The sequence below is a fragment of the Eurytemora carolleeae genome, unplaced genomic scaffold, assembly GCF_000591075.1.
Source record: "Eurytemora carolleeae unplaced genomic scaffold, Eaff_2.0 scaffold1430, whole genome shotgun sequence".
In the NCBI taxonomy this organism is placed as follows: domain Eukaryota; kingdom Metazoa; phylum Arthropoda; class Copepoda; order Calanoida; family Temoridae; genus Eurytemora; species Eurytemora carolleeae.
The window spans coordinates 45,946-68,983 of record NW_019397319.1 but is presented as its reverse complement, the minus strand read 5'-3'; the positions used below and the strand labels follow the sequence as shown (position 1 = coordinate 68,983).

The 23,038-nt window shown below is 30.6% G+C and overlaps 1 protein-coding gene across 1 annotated transcript in view; it reads right to left on the bottom strand.

Moving 5' to 3' along the window:
* The window catches only part of LOC111713497 (voltage-dependent calcium channel type A subunit alpha-1), a 45,974-nt gene that overhangs the window by 8,689 nt on the left and 14,247 nt on the right, over positions 1 to 23,038 (bottom strand). Inside the window, exons 10-22 of the mRNA XM_023488364.1 lie at positions 22,002 to 22,093; positions 20,389 to 20,485; positions 19,904 to 19,942; positions 19,743 to 19,846; positions 17,433 to 17,521; positions 16,562 to 16,648; positions 13,401 to 13,487; positions 11,794 to 11,870; positions 9,529 to 9,631; positions 8,133 to 8,232; positions 7,651 to 7,687; positions 7,302 to 7,393; positions 5,662 to 5,779 (exon numbers count right to left, since the gene is read on the bottom strand). Of these exons, the coding sequence (XP_023344132.1) occupies positions 5,662 to 5,779; positions 7,302 to 7,393; positions 7,651 to 7,687; positions 8,133 to 8,232; positions 9,529 to 9,631; positions 11,794 to 11,870; positions 13,401 to 13,487; positions 16,562 to 16,648; positions 17,433 to 17,521; positions 19,743 to 19,846; positions 19,904 to 19,942; positions 20,389 to 20,485; positions 22,002 to 22,093 (1,122 nt within the window). The remainder of the gene's footprint in view (positions 1 to 5,661; positions 5,780 to 7,301; positions 7,394 to 7,650; positions 7,688 to 8,132; positions 8,233 to 9,528; positions 9,632 to 11,793; positions 11,871 to 13,400; positions 13,488 to 16,561; positions 16,649 to 17,432; positions 17,522 to 19,742; positions 19,847 to 19,903; positions 19,943 to 20,388; positions 20,486 to 22,001; positions 22,094 to 23,038) is intronic.

Here is a 23,038-nt window from a genome sequence, read left to right as displayed (position 1 = left end):
CTAGAACTACTATACTGGCCACTGGGGAATATCTTGGTCTACTGCTTGGGGAATATCTAGGACTACTGCTGGGGAATATATAGAACTACTGCTGGGGGAATATCTAGAACTACTGCTGGGGGAATATCTAGGACTTCTGCTGGGGAATATCTAGAACTACTGCTGGGGGAATATCTAGAACTACTACTGGCCACTGGGGAATATCTAGAACTACTGCTGGGGAATATTTAGAGCTACTTCTTGGGAATATCTAGGACATCTGCTAGGGCATATCTCGGTCTACTGCTGGCCACTGGGGAATATCTAGGACTACTGCTTGGGGAATATCTAGAACTACTGCTGGGAAATATCTAGGACTACTGCTGGGGAATATCTGGAACTACTGCTGGGGAATATCTAGAACTACTGCTGGGGAATATCTAGAACTATTGCTGGGGGAATATCTAGGTCTACTGCTGGGGGAATATATCTAGAACTAATGCTGGGGAATATCTAGAACTACTGCTGGGGAATATCTAGAACTACTGCCGGGGGAATATCTAGGTCTACTCCTGAAGGAAATCTTAAACTACTGCTGGGGAACATATAGAACTACTACTGGGGAATACATAGGACTACTACTGGGAAATATATAGGACTACTACTGGGGAATATATAGGACTACTACTGGGAAATATATAGGACTACTGCTGGGGAATATCTAGGACTACTGCTAGGGAATATCTAGCACTAATGCTGGGGAATTAATAGGACCACCGTTGGGGAATATCTAGAACTACTGCTGGGGAATATCTAGGTCAATCGCTGAGGAATATATAGAAAAAAATATATATAGGACTACTATTGGGGAATATATAGAACTGCTGCGGGGGAAAATATAGCACGATTACTGCTGGGGAATATATAGGAATACCGCTGCATTGGGAATATATAGAACTGCTGCTGGGGAATATCTAGGACTATTGCTGAAGAATATATAGAAAAACTGCTGTGGAATATATAGAACTGCTGCTGGGGAAATGCCTATTGCCACTGCTCCTGGGGAAAACCAATATTGTAAAAATTAAAACATTGACATTGGTAGCTTTCCATCATACTCAGATATTGGAATTTGATAGAGAATGTCACAGGACCCTCTCAATTGTAAAAGTCCATTATGCCGCGCCCGTCATCAGGTTTTATTATGAAAAAAAAATATTTAAACTTCAGATAGACTTAAAGGTGTGACCAGGTGTTTTACCATAGCTTGACGTTACATTTATTCTACGGCATAGCCACTTATTTCTAGCTTTAAGTTTAGAGTAATAATTTCTGTTTCTACTGAAATTGTACACTGGTGCCTCTGCTTAAATATTTAAACAATATTTTTAAAAACACGTATACTGTGTCTCGACATGATATACAAGCTTTTTTATACATTCTGAATTCACTTTCACTTCAAACTATATAAATATTAAGCTCAGTCATAGAACAAGATAGAATATAAATGCACCAGTGAAAAATAAATTATAAATAAAATTCGCAGGCCCGGAAATAAAGTCAATCATTAAGAGAAAATAATCCATGTATAATACTGGAATATGGCCGGGCCGGTACAAATTATGTGTAAAATACAATCTATATGTGCAGAACACTTAAGATCTAAGAATAAAAGCGCAAATTTATATCTGTGGCTTGGTAACTTATAAATTGGTCTTCTAATTAAATGCAATTATAATTAATTATTATTAAAAGGGTTGAGTAAACCCTAGATCTGATCAATAATGTTAAACAGACTTAACAATGTTTATTCTGATAATTCCTGTACTTTTTCTTGCAGTATTAATGCGCACATCAATTTAAGTAGAGAACCCTTAATTGAAAATAAACAATTTCTAAAATTTAAACAAACATTTCTATTTCATACTTGATCAGACAAAGCTTTAAGGGTACCACTAGAAATTAAATTCCGAGGTTAATAAAATGAATAATCCAAATTAAATGTAATCTATATAAACCCAATAGGTTGACATGATGCACGCTCAACTCCTTTCCTAAGCCGTTTATCCAATAATTCGAAGTGAGTGGAAAATTAACATAAATCTTCAAGAATTTGCTAAATTGGAAAGAGCAGAGAAATTTTAATTTTATAACTAAAGGTACGAAACAATGATTTGATAATAATATCAATTAAGAAATATTTTAAATTGTAAGATAACTACTAGATTTTTTTAGAATAAAAAAGTATTAAAGTTCTGATCGTATGTTTTCTGATTTGATTTTCGATATTCGCAAAAGTAAGACAGTTTTTTACTGGTTTAACATGATGTTCTTGCTTTTAAGATTTGAAGTGTTTTTACAATAAAAACTATTTTAAAAATCTTTAGAATTTAAAAAAATTATGAAAATTCGGAGAAAAAAGTTATTATGCTGAAAAGTTATGACTGAAAGGAAGGTATCAAGGCTGTAAAATTGAGTCAAATAAAATAAAACTTTTCCTGACTTTTTATAACTATATATAAGCTAGCATTGATTAGAACTATTATTTAACTCCGGGCTGACGTCATGTTTTTCAAGAATTTAAATTTTATAAAATTAATTATTCCAAAGTTTAGGATTGCGTTGCCAGAGCAAATGTTTAATTAAACATTTCTAGCAGAAACCTCTGAAAACTAGGGGAGTATCTATATATATGATAACTGTAGCCGTAGAAACCCTATATTTATGGAGTGGCATGTATGATGTACAGTGATGCAATTTAAGCTATGCCGCACCATAAAAAAAATGTTAGTTGGAACTTTTTTTATTGTCGCAATTCCCATTCTGAGGGTTTATTTGGTTTTTTTTGTATCAAATAAAATATCTTAACCTCAATAAAGATTATTGAAAAGTAAAAGATAAGTTGATAGAAAAGCAATACATATGTTGTAAAAATAAAAAATGAACAAAATCGGTCGTCTAAGCCTTTGTGCCAAGTTGTGCCACAAGCGTTACCATCTTCAATATATATATATTTTTTAAAAACATTACAAAAATTACACCATTAATATATGGTTATTTCTATGTGTGAAAAATCTCTACAATAATAATTAAAATATATTACTGCAATGAAATATATTTATTTATTTTTTAGGGTGTTTTTATAGTTGTTTTTATCATGATAGCCTATCTTTTGAAAGCATTTCTGCATTAGGGAAGTGTCTGTTAAAGGATAGTATTTTATGAGTGTAGAGTTTTGTCTGAGTGTAGTGATTTGAGTGTGAAGCGTTGAAGTGTATATCGTTTTATGAGTGTAGTGTTTCATCAGGCAACGTTTCCAAGATGAACCTTAAGGGTAACCCTGTATTTGATATTTTTTTGGCTAAACTTAACCCTTGATAGTTTTTATTCTTACCAAGAAAAGGTGAAATAAAGAGTTTGGTGGTAGAATGTGCGGAATTCTAAAATTATATTTGAGAAGGGTGTAGAATCCAGTTAAATATACCCTTAGGGATACTTAAGGGTATTTTCATTTAACTTCAGGGTAGGGGGGGGGGGGTTGTAACAGAAAAGAGGTTAAATTACACAAGAAATTAGATAATGCAGAAACAATTAAATTACAAGATGGAGATTAATTTCAGGATAGATATTAATTACAAGATGGAGCTTTATTCCAAGATAGAGAAAAATTACAAGATTGAGATTAATTACAAGACAGAGATTAATTACAAGATAGAGATTAAGAATAATTACAAGATTGAGATTAATTACAAGATAGAGATTAAATACAAGATAGAGATTAATTACAATATAGAGATTAATTACAAGATGGAAAATAACCATCACATTAAACAAGACCGAAGGAGAGAGGGTAATTTATTCAACCTAATTGGTACAACTTGGCAACCTTGTACCTCCTATGGTATGATTTCACGTACAAATATAAGAAAAAGTATATTTTCCTGATATTAAAGATTAGAAATTCCAAATGTTTTGTTCTTCTCAACAGCTGTTCAATAATAGGATTCATGATTGTAAAGATATACGTAATTTCAATCCTACGTTCAATATATTTTAATTTGACGTGCAATTATTTGTGTCAGAAAACAATATATAAGAATGGAATTTGGAAACGAAAAATTCATTTCATATTTCAAAACGGATCTGAAATAGATTTAAAATTGATAAATATCGAAATTGAAGAATAAGTCCTCGCTGTCAAGTTTGCACGGAGCGATAAATCATCTTTGAAAAGAAATTTTATTCTGCAACAAATCACGGATTTTAGAAATTACAATAAATGTAAATAACATTTATTTATTTATTCCCCCCCCCCCCCCCGACCCACTCCCCTCACAAAATGGCAAAAAGTCTACATTCAACTTTCTTTCTTTATTTTTATTGTAAGACAGTTTCAGTAAATAATTTATAGCTTTGCTTTAGTCAATAACAAAGTTTCCTTTTGAATAAACAATTTTGTGAATTTTCTTACATATTCCACAATGGATTTTCTGACATGGGGAAAAACATCTTAAAAATTTATATTTTTAAAGGGACTGTAAGCGTAATTTCAAGTGAACCTATATGCACACTGCACAGACAGAAATGCCGGATTTACAAGGGTATCCTTAAACTTATCATCAAGTGCCGAAAACTTCGTGTGTTAGCTCTAAACTGGTGTTCAAATTGTCAGAAAATTTAAGTGCACGCTGGTGTACACTGTGAACTCAACACAGCTCCCATATATTCCTTGAGAATTCCTCAATATTATATGTCCGACAGTCCGACCCAGTTTCCGGATATCTATTTACTACGACATCTTGAAAGTAAATATAATTAGTTCTCAAATATAAAACATCTTGCAAACAAAGTGTTCAACAATTCCAAGTTGTTTTGTAGATGAATAGGAATATGTTTACCATCATTAATAGTCCAAGGTTTATAGCGTTGTTGTAAATCGGACCCACCCAACTCTAATAAATGAAGGGTCACTTGAAATCACACCTACAGTCCCTTTAAGTAGATTAAAATGTGATCTCGTATGTCTTCAAATTTAATAAAAAACACATTAACGTTCGTGTTCTTAGAAATAAACAAATAATAAAAGAATAGTGAATTATTTAATTTAATATATAAAATATAGATACTCTTAATTTATATTAATTATATTTATAAGTTAGTTCTTAACCTAACATTTTCATTTGTAAAGATAAAATAGTGTGCAAATGTAATGTAATGTAAAATGTATATGCATTTTTGAAATATGCAAATTATGTTCTTTTTCTTTTTACTCAAAAAATTGCTTATCATTTTGTTAATGTTTGAAAAAAGAATATCAAACATAAGTATTTTTTTAGATTAAATATATAAATGCCATCCTTAAAATTATCTTTTATGATTATTTTACAATTTTTTGTTTTCATTTTTAATCGGTTATAATATTTGTAACTAGGTGTCTGGTTTCGAACTTTCTCCTTCTGCATTTTTTTTCGAAAGCAAAATTACTTCCCCGCCCCCCTTTTGAGGCGAATTTTTTCCCCAATAAGCTATGCTTTTTTTGAGATATGGGGGGGGGGGGGTTAAAAAGTATGAAAAAGAATTTAAAAACTTGCCTTTAAATGTCCAATTTAATTTTTTTTTTCAACGGATCATCAATCATTTTAAAAAATATACTCCCCTGGTTTTATTTTTGCAAAAACTTACTTGCATGCCGAGCAGCGCGAATATGAATATGAAGAGGAAGAGAAGGAGGAGGAGGGAGAGAATGGATGAAATTGCGTTCATCAAAGCAACAACTAGATTACGTAAACTGGACCAGTATCTGAAATCACACATTATGAAAATCATGAAAATTATGAAAATTATGAAAATTATGAAAATTATGAAAATTATGAAAATGTGAAAAATATGAAAATTATGAAAATTTTGAAAATTATTAAAATTATGAAAATTAGGAACATTATCAAACTTTTGAAAATGATGACAATAATGCTAATTTTAAGAATTAAAGAAATTATTAAAATTATGAAAAAATATTAAAATTGGCTTCAATAATATATCCGTCATCCGTGGCAACTGTTTTTCTAAAAAAAAGATTTAAAATCTTTAACAGCTGCAACCCAACCAGTTTATCAGCTGCAACCCAACCAGTTTATCAGCTGCAACCCAATCAGTTTATTTCTTACATTCTGTTTTAAAACTAGTTACGAGGTCTTCCCTCTGTTGAAATATAAGTGTTCAAAATTCATTATTCGACACTTTTCAGAGGAAAACTTTTACAATAAAAAGATTTAATACAAGAACTTTTTCCACGCTAGGCTAGGCATTTAAAAGAGCGAGTTGAGTCGAATTTGTTGATTTTTATGTTGAATATAGATTTTTTTTTTTCAAAATTAAAACATTCATTTATCAGAGAGAAAAAAAAGATTTTACAATTATTTACAACTACTTTACACGGAAGGGATCCAGAACGGAGCAAAGGATGTTTTTCAGGCAAAAAATTGGTCGGCCTATGGTTCAGTAAAATTTTTAATTGCCCGAAAAAGTAATTTTATTGTCTTTTTAAACTTCACAGAGCGGGTCGTTATTTCAATAAATTGCCCTAATGGAGGTAAAGTAACTTAACGTCAGTTATGTTGGTAAAAAGACAATTCTGATTGAATCATTACATATATTGTATCGGAAAACCAGGAAACTCTTGTAAAATATTTAGAACTGTTGTTAAATGCAAAAACTTTTTTACACATTTACTATAAATATTTGTTATATTGAATTCACAAACATTGAAATGCCCTTGAAAAGGGGAATGCGGAGGAACGCAATTAGTCTTTGAATAATTTTTAAAAAGTTTTAGCAACACGTCCACCAACGTATCATTATGTTTAAAAAAAATCAAAAATTTATCGATTACTAGGATCTGAGATACACTAAACTCGCTCATAGTTTTGTTTACAGTTTTAAGGAAGTGTTCGCGAAAAATGAATAAACTATAAACTAAATCATGATAAAAGAAATAGAGATTTTGCCAAAAACTTCGATTTTCTTGATCCTATATATTTTTGCAAACTTTGATCTTTCAAACTTAGATGATTAGATGATGATAATGATTTATAGTTTGAAAGAACAAAGGTCTACGACATCGGGTTGAAAAAAACATAGGGATTAAAAGATTATATTTTGTAGCAAAAACTCAATTCCTTGATCGCTACTAATTTTACTTCGATCAAAGAATGTAATAAAATCCAATAAAACTCACGAATTTCATAAAAATATTAATGATGCGCGGCATTCTTGATCAGTTGCAAGAGTTGAAAAGGTCGATTAATTAAATGACATTAACTTACTTTGTTACTTTAAAGACTCTAAGAAGTCTAAGAGCTCTGAGAGCTGAGAGTCCAAACGAGCCAGCTCTGTGTCGGAAGTTAACCCACAGAACCTATGGTTAGATAAATGAATGGATAAATAGAAAAATAGAAAATAAAGGTTGGATTGAAATTTAAATAGACACTTGCTAGTTATATATATATATTTATATATAGATAGATATAATGTATGAAGATAGAGAATAGATAGTAGCTAGATAAATAGGTAGATAGAAATAGAGTTAAATAGATAGATAGATAGAATTATAGATAAAAAGATATATAGATAGATAGATAGTTATATAAATAGATAGTAAAGAAATGATTCTACCTCAAAAATTGATCCTATTATCACTATGCAGTCAAATCTGAAAAAAAAATTTTTAATCTGAAATCAAAAATTTTTTAAGGAATTGTTTACATATTTAAATATTCATGTTCAGCGGTGAACATAGGGATATCATTTTTATTTTCATATTGGTGAACAATCCCTTTAAAGGGATTGTACGCGTGAATAAAAGTGTCTCCTTATGCAAAGACTCCTGATTTACAACGGTACCTTTAAATCCCTGATCTGATCATTGCCGTTTTACAAGTTTTAAAAGTGTTTAATTTTTTATAATTTCTAGATTTTATAAAGCTGCAACAATTGAAAAAATCAGTTTAAAAGTGATAAACATGGATGAATAATTATATTCTTGATCAGAAAAAAAATCTTTAAAAGGCACCAGAATAAATCGGCCATATTACCATCTTTGCATGGAAGGTTCTTGAAATTGCGTGTACAGTCTCTTTAAGTAAACAGCTGTATACCTGTTAAAGGCTGAAGAAAAGTACGCAGCTAGTCCTAATGCGTACATACGGATACCCATCTCAAACACAAACAAACCCAGGAAAACCAACTCAGCATAGACTAGAAAAAAACATTAAATAACTTAATTGAACCTTTTAACAGAAGATTTAATTATTCCAAATAGAAGAGATCGGGTTTAATAAATAACAAGAAGTAGTTGAACTTGGTTGGCTAGTTAAACTAATTAATTATTTGGTGCATTCATTAGAGGAGTAGTTTAACTATCCGTAGCTGATTCATTGCACTATTACTTTGTTCTTATTCCAGAGTTTTCTGGTTATTACTGTATCATGTATGTTAATATTAAATCTAAAACTTGCCATCTTTATTTTATGATGAATGATAATATATCTGATTCCTATTGGATTAGAATCCAGGACTGAACAACAGTAAACAAGAGGAAACAGAAATAAAGATCTATAATCGAGGTTTTTTTCAATATTTGTAAAAACAAAACTCAGATCCGAAAATCTCATAGGAATATGAGTCAAATATAAAAACCTAACAGACCTGAAACACAGGTAAAACACCAAGAAACTTAATTACCAAAAAAACTTACAAAATTGTAAATAAAAACTGACCTAACTTTTAAAATATATGAAAACCAAACTGAGCGATGAAAGACGAATCCATTAAGATGACTAAACCAAATTACGAAAACCAACCAACTAAGAAAAACCCGAACCAATCTGTGAGAATCAAACCAAATGTAAAACCAAGTCAATTCAAACAACAAAACCAAACTACGAAGAAAACCGAACCCACGAAGAAAAACCCAAACCAATCTGTGAGAATAAAACCAAATGTAAAACCAAACCAATTAAAATAACTAAACCAAACTACGAAGAAAACCCCAAACAAGCCAGTGACAACTAAACCGAAGATCAAAAACCAAACCAACTTAAATGACAAGAAAACTATTCAAGCCAACCCGTCTGTAAAATTGTAAAATTGTAATCCAATTCTCTGAACAGATCAACACAAATGTTGGCAATGTAAGGGACTAAAGCCTAAAAAATATTTGTAACCAGTTTCTTACGACACCTTCTTTGATATATAAAACATACATGAGGATTCTATTGTAATGTACACCTGTTACTCACATATGAATTATGTTACTTAAACATTATAATTATATTACTTACAAAAAAGATCTATGATTACATATGAATTCTGAAATTTGAATAAGAACTGACATAATAATTCTTTTACTTGTATAATAATTCTGTTACTTATTTAAGAATTCTGTTATTTACATAAGAATTATGTTTCTTAAATGATAATTCTGTTACTTACATAAGAATTCTGTTACTTTCATGAGAATTGTGTTACTTGCATAAGACTTCTGTTACTTACATAAGAATTCCGTTAACCAGACAGGTTGATTGTAGTGTTCAACTGCTACTGTACAAGTGTTCAAGAAAACCAGAACAATGACGAACCAGAACCAGGCTGGGGTCTAAACAAAACAATCTTAGTAAGTATTTTTTAATATTCAAAGGTCAAACCTAACTTTAAGAAAAAAATCTGTACTACAAGACTACAACGCTTAATCTCTATTTCCAATGTGGCAACTTTTAAATTTTTGAGGGATTGAATTTGCTTCTATACATAGACTTAAAGTCAAGTTTTTAAACTGGAAAAGTGATTATTTTTTGATGATCTAATTTATATCAAACTCGCTTGGGAACCCAGCTTTGCCTGGAAACTAAAAGCTTTTCTTGCTAAAATCAACCTACTCAACTTAAATATGTTAAAGCAACAAAAAAAAACTTCAAATCGTTCGAAAAGATATTACAATATGGTTAGACTAAACTAGAACAAGAATATGGCAGAACCTCATTTTTATAAAACTAGGCAATTAGGGCGCTATATCGCCTTTCTTCTATTTCAACCTTTAATTGTGGTTCTATTTGTAAGCATTATCTCGTTGTACAATATAAAACAATCACAAAAATAGTTTGCCTATATAGCAATAATTTTTCGCACATTTTCAAATTTTATAAAAATGAAAACTTGTGGACACAAATTTTTGTAGTTTTGATTATCTACAAACCTTCCCACAACAAATTGGACCCGATCGGTTCAGCCGTTTTGACGTTTTATGCACACAGCAAGATAACGGACAGACAAAGTATATGTATTATTTAGAAGTTGAAAGAATATTTAGATGTTTGGACTAATATTCAATTTATTTTTAAATATCTTGGAAAAAGTGCAAAAGCAAAAAACAAAAGAAAATCCGGGTTTCTTGGGTTAAAATTTTTTTTTTTGCGCCTTGGATAAAAAATGAAACTTCTTAAATTTGATAAAAAATGTTAAATGAAAAATGAAAATTCAGAGTTGGAGAATGAGCAATAATAGATGCATTCACTTATGCAGTCAATAAAAAAGTGTAGAAAAGGTTAATTTTAATATTTTTTGAAACTCTCTGTTTCTAGAATAAAATATGCAAATAGAGACGAGAGAGAGAGAGAGATCCCGGATAATAATTTAATATTTCAGACTTTATATTTCCAGGACAGTTTAATTTGGAAATGGAAATTTCTTAAAGAAATTGCAAACTTTTAATCCAGCTAATCCTTAATCCTTTGAGCAGGGGGAAATAACTGACAAACTCTTGACGCAAACGTTTCGTCTCTAATTGTTTAAATTTTATTTGACAAGCTTTAAAATGCCTTACAGAGAAAATCTAAGATTTTATCAACTCTTTTTTTCCGACAGGTTTAAAGGGTATCGTTGTGAATTTCTTTTTTTAAATGGGGATGACACTTAAAATTAATTCTACATAGTTGCTTTACTCACAAGATCCCGCAAAAATTAGAAAAATAAAAAAATTAGGAATCCGGACAAATTTGCAGTTGCAAAAAGTGTAAAAAGTTTTGCAACAAGGGCTTAACGTTCTGTAGAATTATTGGATATTTTTGGATCAAAGAATGAAATGTTTATAGAAATATAGGGATTATTACCTTTCAAGCTAGAAAGGGGGGGGGAATTGCAAAGAATAGGGATCAACTTCATATACAGGGTGTCCCAATTAACATGTGAGTTAAGAAACGACCGAAGTCGTCTTTTATTTCTGATATTTCATGCATGAAGACCAGACGTTTTCGATATTAGATGTTTAATCTGGAATACTGCAATAATTGTGTTCATGAAAAATGCCGCATGGACCGAAGAGGATATAAAGTCGTCACTGAATTCCAATGTTTTTGGGACACCCTGTATGTTATAGATTAAGAGGACTATAAGCGTAATTTCAAACAACCTTTCATTTAAGGAGGGTCTTTACCGATTCACATTCGAATAAATCTGACGTTCAAACAGTACACTAGAATCCACCCCAATTTTACGGCTTTTTACAAGGTCTTAAAGAGATATATATTTAGACTGAGATCTCTTTCCTAGATGAGTAGTCAAAGGATTAAATGGTACCGATGTGAATCCGGGATGTCTCCCTTTAAATTGAAGGTCATTTGAAATTATGCTTATAGTCCCTTTAAATGCTCAATTTATTACGAAATAGATTTTTTATTATGACGAGCTTAAAGCCGATCACGTCATAACGAAACATATGATCAATTAATTATTGATCTCACTGATCAATTGATCAACGTTTACCTTGCAACACCGTCTGATGAAGAACCTCAATTGTTTCTCCTTTTTCCAGAGTTCCTTGTTGGCGGGATTATCACTACCTAATAAATACAAAGATTGGTAAATATGATATTTTATTCAAATTCCAGACAAATTTGAATGTTAACAATGTATTTTTAAAGGTTCTGAAGCACTATGATGAGAAAAAAATTTTAATTGAAATCATTAGGAGAGACGTCTTTCTTCACTGTTCATTTTCTTTTGGCATCATTTCGCGGTTTAATATGTTTTGATTTCCCATATTTGCACTTTTGTATTAGATAATAGGTATCTTTAAAAAAAGCTATTCTTGCTGTTCTTGAAAACCATTTCAATTTCTGCCTCTTATATCATTCTATCTGAAAGTAGTTTTATCTCTGATTACACGATATTCTATTAAAATGAGTTTAGAAAATATTAAAGTTGAAGAAAGTATTCAGAGTTGAGAAAACCAAGTTGGAATATTAGTTTTCTGGACTCTGTAGTTCCAAAGCGGATAATTGAAAAAGTTCGACTAAAATAATATCCAGGTCTTCTTGACTTCATAGATCATTCGAAATTCTGGATAATCCTCGCCACTTTGGCTTAGTTTTACAAATTTAATCTGTGTGACATAATTATCTAGCAAATAGTACATTTTAAGGAATTCATATTGTAAAAATGTGTATTTTGAAGTTATTAGTAAATTTTCAGGGAAGGACAGTTTTTTTACAACTTGTATCAAAATAATAATGAAGTTTAGCATTTTCTATTACTCTGATCTTCATACATTTTTTACGAATTTATATAAGGTTATTCATGATTTTATCCAAGGCGGGTGAGGCCCATGCCCTAAGAGAATTTTTTACTTTTGTAAAATAAACTCATATTTTGTTCTCAGAATACACCAAACATAACAAACTCATATTTTGTACTCAGGATACACCAAATATAATAAACTTTTATGTTGTACTCAGAATACACCATATATAATAAAATCATATTTTGTACTCAGAATACACAAAATATAATAAACTCATATTTTGTACTCAGAATACACAAAATATAATAAACTCATATTTTGTACTCAGAATACACCAAATATAATAAACTCATATTTTGTACTCAGAATACACCAAATATAATAAACTCATATTTTGTACTCAGAATACACCAAATATAATAAAATCATATTTTGTACTCAGAATACACCAAATATAATACACTCATATTTTGTACTCAGAATACACCAAATATAATAAACTCATATTTTGTACTCAGAATACACCAAATATAATAAACTCATAAATACAATACAATATTCTACAATATAAATACAATATTCTACTGTAGATCAGATTGAAGTCAAATTTCGTCTAACAGTGTACAAGTTTGTTAACATTTCTCGGAAATCAAAAATCTGTGCAAATTCTGATAAACAGTATTTTGTGCAACCAATGCATTTCTAAAATTTTATTGTTACATTTATTGAAAAAACCGAAGAGAAGAAAGTTTTACCAACCAAACAAAAGATATAAATAATCGAGTTTTAATCGAGTTTTAACTCGAGTTTTAACTCCCAAAAATCGATAAATAAATGAAAACGAACTTACCATCGTCATCAACCGAGGTAGTTTCAACAGAATCAGATTTATTTAATTTCGACAGTTTCCGTAGTTTCTCTGTTTGTTTCTTCCGAGCTAGACATTAACAATATATATCTATTTCATTTTTAGATTTCGATTTGATGTATAAAAGTAAGGTATGCATGAAATATACAGGAAAGGTATGCTGGAAATATAAAGGAAGTATGCAGGAAATATAAAGGAAATGTATGCTGGAAATATAAAGGAAAGGTATGCAGGAAATATAAAGGAAACGTATGCATGAAATGTAAAGGAAAGGTAGGCATGAAATATAAAGGAAAATAAAATATAAAGGAAATGTATGCATGAAATATAAAGGAAAGGTAGGCATGAAATATAAAGGAAAGGTATGCAGGAAATATAAAGGAAATGTATGCAGGAAATATAAAGGAAAGGTATGCTGGAAATATAAAGGAAAGGTATGCAGAAAATATAAAGGAAAGGTATGCAGGAAATATAAAGGAAGGTATGCAGAAAATATAAAGGAAATGTATGCAAAGGAAAGGTATGCAGTAAAAACAAAGGAAAGGTATGCAGGAAATAGAAAGGAAACGTATGCATGAAATATAAAGGAAAGGTAGGCATGAAATATAAAGGAAAGGTAAGCATAAAATATAAAGGAAATGTATGCATGAAATATAAAGGAAAGGTAGGCATGAAATGTAAAGGAAAGGTATGCAGGAAATATAAAGGAAAGGTATGCAGGAAATATAAAGGAAAGGTATGCAGGAAATATAAAGGAAAGGTATGCAGGAAATATAAAGGAAATTATGCAGGAAATATAAAGGAAAGGTATGCTGAAAATATAAAGGAAAGGTATGCATGAAATATACAGGAAATGTATGCTGAAAATATAAAGGAAAGGTATGCATGAAATATACAGGAAATGTATGCAGGCATTTTAAAGGAAGTATGCAAGAAATATAAAGAAAAGGTATGCAGAAAATATAAAGGAAAGGTATGCAGTAAATATAAAGGAAAGGTATTCATGAAATGTAAAGGAAAGTTATGCAGGAAATATAAAGGAAAGGTATGCAGGAATTAAAAAAGAAAGGTATGCAGGAAATATAATGGAAAGGTATGCAGGAATTATAAAGGAAAGGTATGCAGGAAATATAAAGGAAAGGTATGCAGGAATTATATAGGAAAGGTATGCAGGAAATATAAAGGAAAGGTATGCTGGAAATATAAAGGAAAGGTATGCATGAAGTATACAGGAAAGGTATGCAGAAAATATAAAGGAATGGTATGCATGAAATATACAGGAAAGGTATGCAGAAAATATAAAGGAAAGGTATGCAGGAAAAATAAAAGAAAAGTATGCATGAAATATAAAGGAAAGGTATGCAGAAAATATAGATACGCATGCAGGAAATCTAAAGGAAAGGTAGGCATGAAATTTAAAGGAAAGGTATGCAGGAAATATAAAGGAAAGGTATGCAGAAAATATAAAGGAAAGTTATGCAGAAAATATAAAGGAAAGGAATGCAGGAAATATAAAGGAAACATATGCATGAAATATAAAGGAAAGGAATGCAGGAAATGTAAAGGAAAGGTATGCAGGAAATATAAAGGAAAGGTATGCAGGAAATATAAAGGAAAGGTATGCAGGAAATATAAAGGAAAGGTATGCAGGAAATATAAAGGAAACGTATGCAAGGAAACGTATGCATTAAATATAAAGGAAAGGTAGGCATGAAATTTAAAGGAAAGGTATGCAGGAAATATAAAGGAAAGGTATGCAGGAAATATAAAGGAAAGGTATGCAGGAAACATAAAGGAAAGGTATGCAGGAAATGTTAAGGTTAAGGATAACTTTAAGAAGTATATATCCGTCACATCTGTTCTTTTCCCACGGTTTATCTTTCTCTTGCCAAGAACATGCATTTATTATATAATGTATAATATATGCACACATTTATATAATACTCAACAAAATAAGGTCAATATTTAATAACGGCGCTTTTAAAGGAATTGTTGACGTAATTTTGATTGACCCAACAATTTCAGTGACACTGTACAAGTTAGTATTTTTTACTTTCTAACCAAATAATGACATGGAACATATCTTTTTTGATGAAAAGGAAAAATTTGCCATTTTCTTTCTATTTCTAACAGATTTTCTGGTGTCTATTTTTTAAACATTAAAGTGACAGATGTTTAAATTAGAAAAATACAATTTATTTAGATAAATTCCGGTTCTAAAACTTAATATTAGAATAAAAATTAATGTGAAAGTTATAACAGAAAGGTTGAATATGACTTGGAACTTGTCCAAGAAGAATAATAATAGTAGGAATCAAAACTTGCCAAGAATAATAAAGTATGGAATTAGGATATATCCAAGAATAGTAAAGTAAGGAATTAAAACCAGCCAAGGGCAATAAAGGAAGAAAATAAAAGTTTATCAAGGAAAAAAAAGTAAGGAATTAAATCTTGACAAATAAAAATAAAGTAATTAAATAAAACTTGTCCAATAATTAAGAAAGGGATTACAACTTAACCAAGGATTATAAAATAAGGATAAGGGATAAAAAGTTGTCCAAGATTAATAAAGGAAGGAATGCAAAGTTGTCCAAGATTAATAAAGTAAGAAATGAAAAGTTGTCCAAGATTATTAAAGGAAGAAATGCAAAGTTGTCCAAGATTAATAAAGTAAGGAATGAAAAGTTGTCCAAGATTATTAAAGGAAGGAATGCAAAGTTGTCCAAGATTATTAAAGGAAGGAATGCAAAGTTGTCCAAGATTATTAAAGTAAGGAATGAAAAGTTGTCCAAGATTTTTAAAGTAAGAAATGAAAAGTTGTCCAAGATTTTTAAAGTAAGGAATGAAAAGTTGTCCAAGATTATTAAAGTAAGGAATGAAAAGTTGTCCAAGATTTTTAAAGTAAGAAATGAAAAGTTGTCCAAGATTTTTAAAGTAAGGAATGAAAAGTTGTCCAAGATTTTTAAAGTAAGGAATGAAAAGTTGTCCAAGATTATTAAAGTAAGGAATGAAAAGTTGTCCAAGATTTTTAAAGTAAGAAATGAAAAGTTGTCCAATATTATTAAAGTAAGGAATTTCAACCTGACCAAGGATAATTAAGTAAGAAATCGAAACTTGACCAAGGATAATAAAGTTAGGATTACCCTCCATGATAAGCTCTCTGTCCGCTTCAGTGGTTCTATCTTCAGCTAGAACTAGATCCTCCGCCCTGCAGATCCATTCAACATACCCTAAGCATAATTCAGTAAAAGATTTAAAATACGAAAATATTAGATTTCTCAAAATAACGCCGACATTTGTTCTTGAAAGGACTGAAGAGATGGGATTTAAAGTTACATTCTAGTTTTAGATTGAAATATTCCATTTACAGTGGAACTATTTAAACCTAAGCAAAAATAACGGAGTTATCATTGTTGTTCCATCTAGAACAGATTATTTTTATTTGAGGTTTTCTAGAAAGTGTTTTGCACATGAATACTTTAAAAGCAATGAAGGAAATTAACAAAATTCTACACTATTTTAGCAAGAAGCTAATAGGACAAGCCATGCTTGAAATGAACGGTAATTTGAATTTACGTTAACAGTCCCTGTAAAGGTATGCCTCTGCCTGATAAAAGCGAAATTGTAAATATTATGAAGTACAACTACACACAATTATTAAACACTAAACCTTTCTGGATTCAAAATTTTGTTCGTCAAATTTTTGGTCTTAAGTATTCCGAGATGTTTACAAAATTAAAGTTTTGTGAAGTTTTGGAAACTTTTTCATAAATGTTTTTAAGTTGCCGACAGGACATATAAATCAAGATTTGACCCCTTTGACTCGGATTTAAGGTCTTTATAAGAAACATTAACACCGGGAATCATAAATCTTTATATTCTGTTAGACCGAGGGGTCATCAACATCAACATCAACATCAACATCAACATCAACATCAACATCAACATCAACATCAAAATCAACATCAACATAAACATCAACAACATCAACATCAACACCATCTGTGTGTGCACCTGTAAGCTCCTTCTCTAATTTCTGTTGTTCCTTTAGTGCCATAAACCCGGCCCTACTCTCTACTCTTTCTTTCTCCTTCGCAAACTCTCTGAAAAATGAAACAATTTATGTTTTTTAAATCTTGAAACATTTGTTCAATTCATTTTTCTTCTTCAGCGACGAAGACTTTAGGTGGTGTTTAACGAAACATCATACAAATGATTTTTAGATTATAAATCATTCAAATGAAAAAACTTGCTGTAAAATACCTAATTAAATGGTAATTAAATTACCAGCTTTTCAAACCTCTTTTTTCAAATTTGAAAACATCAAAAACTCAATAATTTTAGTCCTACAAAGGGTGACATGCCATTGTAAAATGGACTTGCCAAATTTACATTGAGGCCGAGGGTCTACAATCCCTTTAATGAAGATGAATATAAAAAAGAAAGTATAAAGGGGAAAATCGACCAATTACATGTAAAAGGGTATAATTTATAGCATTAATTATTTATACACACCAAACATGCAAGCTAGGGTATAGTCGAGCCACCCCACCACCGCAAACATGTTTTTATAACTTATCTATTCCAGCTTATCAACAAGAATATCATATTAACATTTATATAACCAGAAACATAGAAAAAAGTTCAATAGAAATCAACCTAGAATTTTTATGATCCTTTTTCTATCGTTGCAACCATTCATATTTCAAACTATACATTCGTCCTGATCAAGCAATACAATATAACAAAACTGTTCACACCATACGGCCAGTTGAAAGTTATTAGATTTAGAAATAAGCTGAAAACGAATTTCTTTGTATATTCTGAGCTGAAAACTTCATAATGGTGTATATCGAGATTAATGCTTGATATCCTCTCTTTTCACAATATCGAGACTAATCTAATCTTGTACTGCATGTATCCTGAAAAGTGTATAAATTCAACCAATCAGAGTCGCGTATAGGAAGCCGATAAATTTGAAATTTTGCTTGCCATATAAGATGAAATACAGATATGGGAGGAACTCTCTAATTTAGAAAAACCGGTTTTTGATTTTTCTCTTCTATATCCAAGAAAGAACGGTTTAAGAAGAAAATCAAAAGCGTGTCCATTGGATACTCAGATTAAGTAATCGGGATTAAGGATATCTCATTCTAAAGTTTTCAGCTCAGAGTAAACAGTTTAAACCGATGCACGTGCATGGCACTAAAAGTACGTATATTTGTTGTATCATCATGTGCCCCATTCCGGTGATTACAGGAAAATTGATAGATTAGAAAAATGGTTTGTATTTTTGATAGGTTAGCAATTAGGATATTAATGTAATTATTTCAATATTATCATTTTCATATAATTTAAACAAATTTATAATTTGACGTGCGGATTTATGCTTTTCAGTGAAAGAATTGAAAGTTTTCTGAATTCACCACTTTTCCAGTTAAAAATTGACAATATCTTCTTCTTTGCTGTTTAAATTAAAGTTAAAAGGGTACCGCTGTGACTCAGAAATGTCACTTTATAAATGAATGTCACTTGAAATTGTTCACAGGATGTAAGTTGGTATTTTTTAAACTTTAATTGATCTTGTAATTTATGTCGATATTAACTAAAGTGGAACCCAATAAACTCTGGACTGGTAGACAACATTAAAGCCATCTTATGTTTAAATAGATTTAGCTATTATCATGAAAATGAAAAATCAACTAAAATAAAGTAAAATTGGTATATGATGACACTGCTAAATTACCATGTTTCATTCAAGGATGTAATGCAAGGAAAGTTATTTCAGAAGTGTACACATCTTTTGAACTCTCTGGGCGGTAATGTAAACACAGAACGGATGTCAAAGCCTGACATGAGATCTATCTTTCACATAAAAAATCAATGAAATATTCGGGTCATAGGAATCTATTATGTGAATTATCAAAATTATCAAAATTTAATGCTTTTAACCTCCTCGGATACTAAACGAACACTAATGCATCAATTCTTGTTTACAAATTCCGCCCAAAGAGAACTGGTTTCAATGTGTACGCAGAGTATACACGACCGCAATTAACTTTCCTTGCATTACATTCTTGATTCCATTAAACTAATAAAACATAATTTTCCTATTCCACAGTTTTATAGGGTTCAGTGTAAGAAACCCCATCTAACGTTAATTTAAACAAACTTAAGACTTATTTCAACTGAATGGGAATGGGAAATATAAAATATGTTTGTTGTAAAGGAACTTTAAATATTATTTCCATAATCATGCATGCCGCATGTCCAATTAAAAAGAGATAAATTGTTTGAAACATATAATAAATAAAAAAAGTTTACCCGCTTAGAACGCCGAGAACCAGATTGAGCATAAAAAAGCTTCCAACTACTATCAGAGGTAGAAAAAACACCCAGTTAAACACACTGCCCATCGCGTCATTGGTCTAAAATAGATCTTTATAAAAAAATGTTTTGTTTTCATAAATATATATTTTTCTTACCCAATATAGGATAGGCGTCCACCCTTCCATCGTAACACACTAAATAGAAAAATAAGTTCTTTTTCTATTCTTTTTGTTGTCAATTTTCAGTAATTGATAAACATTATTCATTCTTTCCTATATTTATGTCCTTTTTATCTTGGTAAATTAATACATTAATCATACATAATTTCACAACTTAGGGAGTGTTTGAGAAAATGAAAAATAATATATTTAACTTTTTTATGGTGTTCAGGTCATACATTTATACAATAAATTTAAAGTTATTAGTCTATAATCAATTTTGGAAATTGAACAAAATAATGTTTTCAATTGGGACCAAATTAAAAAAATTGTGGAGATCGCAACAATACCTACCACCAGTTCAAATGACTGATTTAACTCCTCATGAATCTTTAAGATTACATTGGTTAAACAGACAAAATATAGTTTTATTTATCATAATCATCATTTTAGCGAATGTTCCTTTTTAAACAAAATGTTACCTGGAAGACTGTAAGCATGGCTAGACCAATATTATCAAATGAAGTTATTCCATTATTAGGTCCAACCCACTTTTGCAGACAAATAGACTCATTCTCTCTAAATTACTTAATTTCAGACTTCAGAAGTCAAATTATTAGGTCCAACCCACTTTTACAGACATATAGACTCATTCTCTCTAAAATACTTAATTTCAGACTTCTAAAGTCAAACTATTAGGTCCAACCCACTTTTGCAGACAAATAGACTTATTCTCTCTGAATAAGTTAATTTGAAACTTCAGAAGTCAAATTATTCGGTCCAACCCACTTCTGCAGACAAAAAGAATCGTTTTCTTTAAATAATTTAGTTTGAGACTTCAGAGGTAAGTTTTGATGAATTGTTTTAAGTAGCTGAATCGGTTAGACATAGAATTGAACTATTCAACTTGAATCGGTGCACATTAGATATTGTTCAACTGTCACACTATCCATTTAATCTAGTATGGCATTTAATTTATGCATTTTCATTAATCTATTTTTAGATTTTTTATGTTCAGTAAATACTGAGTTCAAAGAAAAAGATTTCCTTTCTCTATTGACTCACTGTTTAAAACCATTCACCTACTTAAAAATACACATAACCCTTATTCATATCATTTGAATCTGTTGCTAATGCAGGGGACATTAATTCCAAAACTAACACTTGAAATTGAAATTGAAAGACTTGGGTTTTAGGATCCCGGCCCATATTGAGAGTAAAAGAGTAAAAGTCGATAAGAATAAAACAATCACAAGGACAACAATCTTATACTATTTTCTTAAATCAAAATTATAAAAGGAGTGCTTTGTATTGAAACCCTTGACCGTTTTCAAGACAATGCCAGGTTTTCCATTTTCAAACATATCCTGAATTTGAATCATTGTTGCGTTTTCGAGACCCACTTTCCCATTTTTGAGTATAATCCGCTTTTCATAACAAAAAAACTCATTTTCATAACTTACAAATTAAATTTTACCTTATCAAATAATCTTGTTTTGTTACATAAGTGCATGAATGCTTAAAAAATGACACTGATATGAATTCGAGTAATTGGCTCAACACCAGAATATGTAAAAAAAAACGCAATATGAGCTGAAATGCGGTAATTGTTTCAAAATAGGGAAATGTTCGAAAATGAAAACAAGAATCATCAAATCTAATTCTCACACCTTATTATTATTTTAAAGTTGACATTTCTTGTTTCAATAAATAGTTTTTGCCATTTCTTATATATGTACGGTGTAGTTTTGTTGGAATGGATTTAAAGATATATACGCTTGAAAAATAAAACTTTGCAGATTTAGCCCATTTCTAACACTCAGTGTAAGAAATGGGCCAAGTGTTAGTTTTGGAACTAACTTCCCCCCTGTAATGTAAAAATTGGTATAATATGATTCTCAAAAATATTTATATTTTCGCAAAGCTTTTAAAATCCACCAAAAAATTGTAAATCTTCAAAAAATTGCAGTATATTGTTTTATCAAAGAAAAATGCTAAAAGATTGATCAACAATCTAAAGTTGAAATAGAAAATGGGCGCAATGCGCCCTGATAGCCTAGTTTTAAAATAAGTAAACAATCCCATTGATGTTGACCTGCATGTATAGCTGCCTAGGGGGGCAGTCTCCTCCGGTCCCTCCGTACACGGCATTCCCTCCGATACCTCCGTTAATATCACATCTAGGTTCTGTACAACAACATTGTACATAGTCTGTACATAGGCATGTGCATAAAGTTCTGTACGTATAGTTCTGTACATATGGTTCTGTAAACATAGTTATGTACATATGATTCTGTACTAATACCTCTGTAACAAATGATCAGTATATTTTTATCTAACCTGACTACTGTAGAGGTAATGGTGAAATTAAAGTACTTTTTGCGTAATTCTTATCCTTAAAAAATATATCTATTCTATATGTACATAAATGTGTCTATTCTATATGTACATAAGCTGCTATATAGTGCACTGTAATGCCTGCTCCTATATTCCCGAAAATGAACTGGCATCGTTTTAGAACATTCAAATTTTACCATTGCCTTAACGACAGCTGAATAGCTCAGTTACTCTTCATTCTCTCAGTGAAACAGATTGCAGCACTGAAGTTTATTGGACCCACCGAAGCCTTTATTAAATTTATACTTTCAGAAATGTATGCCCTTATTTCTCTATACTCTAAAGTAACTCCTCCATTTCTGTATTAACGAGTTTCCAGAAGTTGCCGTACTTTGATTATTTTGCCTTGCTTGCCTCGCTGATATATTTCAAACTTCTCAGTTTCTGTATTATCGAGCTGCCGAAGTCCCCCCACTTTCAAGTTGCCACAAGTCGCCGCACTTTCAATTACCGCCTGCTTGACGTGCTGCAATATTTTTCAAATTTCTCAGTTTCTGTATTAACAAGTCGCCAGAAGTCGCCACACTTTCAACTTAGTGCTAAACAATTTTTTAAACCCAACCTCACAATTTTTTTTGTCGTTTAAATTTTTTAGTCTCTTCAAATATTTACAATTTTTTCATACTCTTTAAAATAGTTTTTTTTTTTTACTTTTTTAAAATCTTCAAAATCCTCCAAAATCCACAATCAAAAACCGTGTAGCTGCTGACAGTATATTTTTAGCTAACCTGACTA